General features: G+C 51.8%; 1 protein-coding gene across 1 annotated transcript; it reads right to left on the bottom strand.

Moving 5' to 3' along the window:
• Positions 1-2,256: 2,256 nt before the first annotated feature.
• Positions 2,257-4,689, bottom strand: LOC120372104 (galactose-3-O-sulfotransferase 2-like). Its single transcript, XM_039488844.1, has 2 exons — positions 3,862-4,689; positions 2,257-3,042 (listed from the first exon to the last, which is right to left on the bottom strand). Exons 1-2 carry the CDS (start codon positions 4,687-4,689, stop codon positions 2,257-2,259), a joined length of 1,614 nt encoding a protein of 537 aa, XP_039344778.1.
• Positions 4,690-5,189: the final 500 nt, after the last annotated feature.

Genomic DNA, 5,189 nt, shown 5'->3' with positions numbered 1-5,189 from the left:
GGACCGGGGCAGCAGAGGCAGCTGGAGCCCCCTGCTACCCCAGGACTCTGGGGGTTATTTAAAGGGCCTGGGGCTCCCCTGCTTCTACCACCCCGGCCCTTTAAATAGCCACAGGAGCCCTGGGGAAGCGGCGGGGTTCCGGGGGCTATTTAAAGGGCCGGGGCAGTAGAAGCAGCAGGAGCCCCAGACTTTTTAAATAGCCCCCAGGGCTCCAGCAGTGGGGCTCTGGTGGCAATTTAAAGGGCCTGAGGCTCCAGTCCCTGCTGGGAGCCCCAGGCCCTTTAAATTGCCCCCTGGGGAAGCTGGGCCACCCCGGTACAGCGCACTGGCAGGGCTTGGGTGCGGGGCCCTCTTAGGCGCGGGGCCCGATTCGGGGGAATTGGTTGAATTGGCCTAAAGCCGGCCCTGCCTGCAGGAATTTGACATGGAGATTGCGCACATTAAAGGGAAGGAGAATATGGTAGCAGATTCCCTGTCTAGAAAAGAGGAAGCTGGGCACACTGCCTCCGCATTGGTCTGTGACCAATCCTCTGGCAGTAATCTAAGGGGACAGGTGTGACATTAAACCCCATATTCTTCATGGAAATATGGTTATAACATGAATATGGTACAATTAAGATATACTTTATGCAAAATGGCTCATGGAAGGTATCATTGGAAAAGTTATGATTTACTGAATGTGTTTATCCAATTTGTATGCATGTTTCATTTTTGTATCTGAAGCTGGGACTATTGATCATGTCTCTATATTTCAAATGTGTTACGGTGGATGAGGCCAAACAATGTTAGTGGCTTATTGAGGAAATGCACAAGCATAAGGATTACCCCGAGAACTGTGTGTAATAGAAACTTCTCAGAGATAGCTCTGCACAATGGGAACTGTTTGACCCAGGTCACAGCAAAATTGCTTTCCAGCAAGTGGGAAGAAGATCTAAAAGGGGAACAATGACAACATGAGGGGTCCTCCCTCTCCCTACAACAACACACCTGAAAACACCTGAGGAACAAAGACTGAACTGTGAGAAGTGATGGTCCCAGGCTAAGATCTTTAGCCTGTGTAAGAAAACCTGGGAAAGCCAAGGCAACTTGTGCCTTAAGAATTTGCCAGCCTGTTTATCACGCATGATGAGAAATTTTTAATTTGTATCCTACCTATCTAGTGTGTTAAGCTCAGTCTGCAGTTTTTGTTTATTTACTTAAGTAATCTGCTTTGTTCTGTTTGCTAGCCCTTTAATCACATAAAATTCATCTTTTGTAGTTAATAAGCTTATTTCTTCTTATTTATAATAAAACCCAGTTTATGTAATTTCTAACTGCGGGGAGGGGGCAAGAAGTCGTGCACATCTCTCTTCGCATTGAGGAAGAGGGTGGATTTTTAAGAGCTTGTGCTGTGCAGATTTTTCTATACAGTGCAAGACAGTATTATTTTGGGTTTATCTCCCAAAACGGGTGTGCACGTGAGTGCTGGGGGAGTCCTCTCATACAGAGCTGACTTCAGTCTGTGACTTCTGCAGGGTGTCTCCCTACCTGTGTGTGTGTGCTGCAGAAGGCTGGAGAGCCTAATTCAGCAAAGCTGGGAGAGGGAAGCCTGGGTGGTTGAGCAAGAGAGGCTCAGTGAAATCTCAGTACATCAGATGGCACCCCAGAATGGGGGTCCAACCAGTCACGGTGTCCACCACTTGTCTTGTCAGATGCTTTTTTGTTCAGTGTTTGTACCACACTCAGCACAGTGGTGGCCCTGGGCCCTGGCTGGGGTTCCTAGGAGCTACGGCAATACAAATAATTAATACACAGAGTGTGCTCCAGAGCCAAAGATCTGTTACCTTGCTCTCTCCTGAGGCCTAGCTGCCCCATGTGACCCCCAAACTCCACAGAATATAACGTCTGCTCCAGATCTACACTTTTTTTACCTACTAGAATTTAAACAGTTTAACTGAAATGGCTCTGAGGCTGCAAAGCAGCTGCACCCGGGTTGGCAACCTGTCAGCTTCACTTCAGCCTGCTGTAGATCGGTCTGGCTTTACCTTTTCCCCTGCCTCACCAGCAATAGGGATATGGATGGCGATAGAGACCCCTCTCTGGTGTGGCTCCATGAGGTTCTTCTGGCTGAATTGCATTATGTTCTTCCCACCAACGGGGGTTTCAGGGGGAGACTGGGAGAAGGGGCAAATGTTTGGGGCAGGCCATTGTGCTTTTACTTTCTCAGCCCATCGTCCCATTGTATAACCTGGGTGGATGAGCTGGTTTGTAGATCCGCTAGGCCTTCTCAGGGAACTGTCTCCTGTACAGGGATCTACTGTACTGCAGCTCAGGTGTCACCATGCGCTGACAGAGCCGCCCCATCACCTCGTCCAGCCCTGGCTTCAGATTATAGCCTAGAATTGTGGCCTTGCCATACTGCAGCGGTGCCAGTGACTTGTCCCTGAGCTTGTGGGGGCCTACACTGCCCTCCCCTTGAAGGCAGGTCTTGGCCAGCTGCTCCCGCCTTTCCCGCAGCATCCTCACTTCCTGCTGCATGCGCTCACGGCCCATGCTCCAGTCGATCCTCTGCCAGAAGGTCCTGTTGAAGTGTCTGTAGATTGCCCAGTCAAGCCTGTTCCAGATCTTTATCTTCTCTGCTGTGCTCTCTGAAAGGGGTGACCTGGTGCTTCCTTCCCTGCTGTTGAGTGGGAAGGACACGACACTGTCCAGGTCCCAGCACAGTGCCTCCTTCAGCAGCACCATTGACTCGTCAAAGTACTCGGAGAGGAGGAGAAGGTCGAAGGCCTCCTCAATGTACTGCAGCATCAGCTGCATGTGCTTGGCAGAGAAATTGCCATTGTGGTTGAAGCCGAAGTCGAAAGCCATGAGGTTCTTGGCATAGTGACTGTCGGGGGCCGAGGCATTATAAAACCTGGCTGGCTGGCTGAGAAACTCCTCCAGGCTCTGGGCACGGGAGAAGGGGGAGCAGCCTTTGTAGTAGGTGAACGAGGACTCCATGAGGTGGATGGGGTTCCGCAGGATGGAGAAGTAGAAGGTGGAGCTTGGCATCACCCTCTGCACCTGAAGGAGTGAGGGGAAGGGAGTGAAGAGAGTGAGGGAAGCCTATTCTGCCAGTCTAATATACCCATGTGTCCTTTCCACAGGAGTCGGGTTAACACGTCAGTTGAATTCACTGGGGAGTTAGAGAGTGTGGGCAGAGTAGCAAGTCCTACTCACCGGCTGCTTTGGAAGGGGCTTTACGGGCTATGGGATGGGTGTTTAATAGGGATATGCTCAGATGCCGAGGATCAGTGCAGTGCTTGTGCAAGGGGCCCCAGGGCCAGCACTGGGGCCTGGAGTTCTATATTTAGCCACAGAGCAGGTACAAAATGGGCAGCAGCAATGGGAGCTCTCCCCACTGCTCTCCCAGCGCGCCTTGATCTGCAGTGGAAGGGTCACCTCTAGGGGCCAAAGGGAGGTTTGCTTTCCATGCCCACTTAGCTCCGGTTCCAACTGTGCTGGTGGATTGGACACACTTCGCCAAATGGCATCCACAAATCCCAACCACTACCTGACTCAGCCAATGACCTGCGGGACACGGCAGGAGCCAAATCTGTCCATCACCTGAGACTATCATCCCCCAGTAGCAATACGATGGTGTTGTCAGGCTTGCTGACACTGGCTCACCACCTAGGATGCAGTGTCTCCAGCTTCTGGGTTAGGTCTGGTGTGAGGCATTGCTGATGCTGGATAGCAGTGGGCAATGAAATATCACCATAGCTTCCCTCTTGAGAAGTCCTGCTCATGGGCCCAAAGGGGAGTCCTGGCCATCTAACTGCTATCCTGCTGCTCTTCCCCCCACCCGTTACCCTTCTGATGCCTTGAAGCTCCATCCCTTACCTCTGCCTGCTGGAACCTCATGTGGTGGCAAATGATGTTAAACTCTGAAGCATTGCCTACGGTGAATCCCTCCACAGACTCTGCCAGGAAGTAGCGTGGGTAGCCCAGCTGGCTGGCACCGTTGACGGGAAGGGCGAAGGTGAGGTTGTGCGTCTCACCAAAGCGGAACAGGATGTTCATGACGGTGCTGCTGGCGCTCTTGTGCACCTTCAGGAACACCACATGGGTCTTGGGCTTGCAGGCTGCTGTGTGAGAAGGGTTGGATACAGCTGGCAGGCTGTGCACAAGTGCATCTCCTTCTGCTTCTCCAGCCCAGGGAACTGTGATTTTGCTCTGAAGTGACTCTCTGTCTGTGCTCCATGATGCTGCCTCATTTTGCTTCTCTGCCTTTGTGACCCAATCTGGTTCTGTGGCAGCTGTTGTAGCAGGTGTGGAAGAGCTGCCACTCCTGTGGCTGGGGGAGCCCTTGGCTTCTGCCTGGCTCTGGAATGACCCTGCAACCTTCCCAAATGGTGACCTTGAAGTTTGCTCCTTGGCAATGATCTCTGCTGTAGATTCCAGCTTCTTGCTGAAGGGATCTGCTGCCATAGTCCTGGGCTTCCTGCTTGGAGGTGGGGTCACAGTTGTATGCATATGATCCCTTTTGGGTGCCCTTTTAGAGACCTGGGGCTTGGTTGTGTGAAGGATCCTCACATCCTCACTGTCTTCTCCATGACTCTTCTTCCAGACCCCGTCTTGGCTGGCCAAGCTGCTGGCCTGGGGCTGGCTGAACATTTGGCCCAGTTCTGTGACGTGCGGAATGCTTTCAGCAGACCTGGGCTTGGCCATGACTTTTTTCTGCCTGTTTTGTGGGACGCCACTTTCCAAAGGGTCAGGAAATTGGTGGCCAGAGCTTGTCCCCTTCTCCTGCTGGAACAAGTTCTCATGGCCAGTGGTTTGCTGGAGGGCAAGTTGATTGAGTTTCTGGTCAGACCTGCAGTTGGTGTAAGAGGGAGAATGTTAGACCACCTTAGAACATTGTGGGTATCTTAAGAACATAAGAACTGCCATAGTGGGTCAGACCAAAGTATCGAGCCCAGTATCTTGTCTTCCGACAGTGGCCAATGCCAGGTACCTCAGTGGGAATGAACAGGACAGGTAATCATCAAGTGATCCATTTCCTGTCGCCCATTCCCAGCCTTTGGTGAACAAAGGCTAGGGACACCATCCCTGCCCGTTAATAGCCATTGGCGGACCTTATCCTCCATGAATTTATCTAGTTCTTTTTTTAACCCTATTACAGTCTTGGTCTTCACAACATCCTCTGGCAAGGAGTTCTACAGGTTGAC

The sequence above is a fragment of the Mauremys reevesii genome, linkage group 9 (assembly GCF_016161935.1).
Source record: "Mauremys reevesii isolate NIE-2019 linkage group 9, ASM1616193v1, whole genome shotgun sequence".
Taxonomy (NCBI): Eukaryota; Metazoa; Chordata; order Testudines; family Geoemydidae; genus Mauremys; species Mauremys reevesii.
Note: the sequence above shows the minus strand (reverse complement) of the source record. Positions and strands in the feature narration are given on the sequence as shown.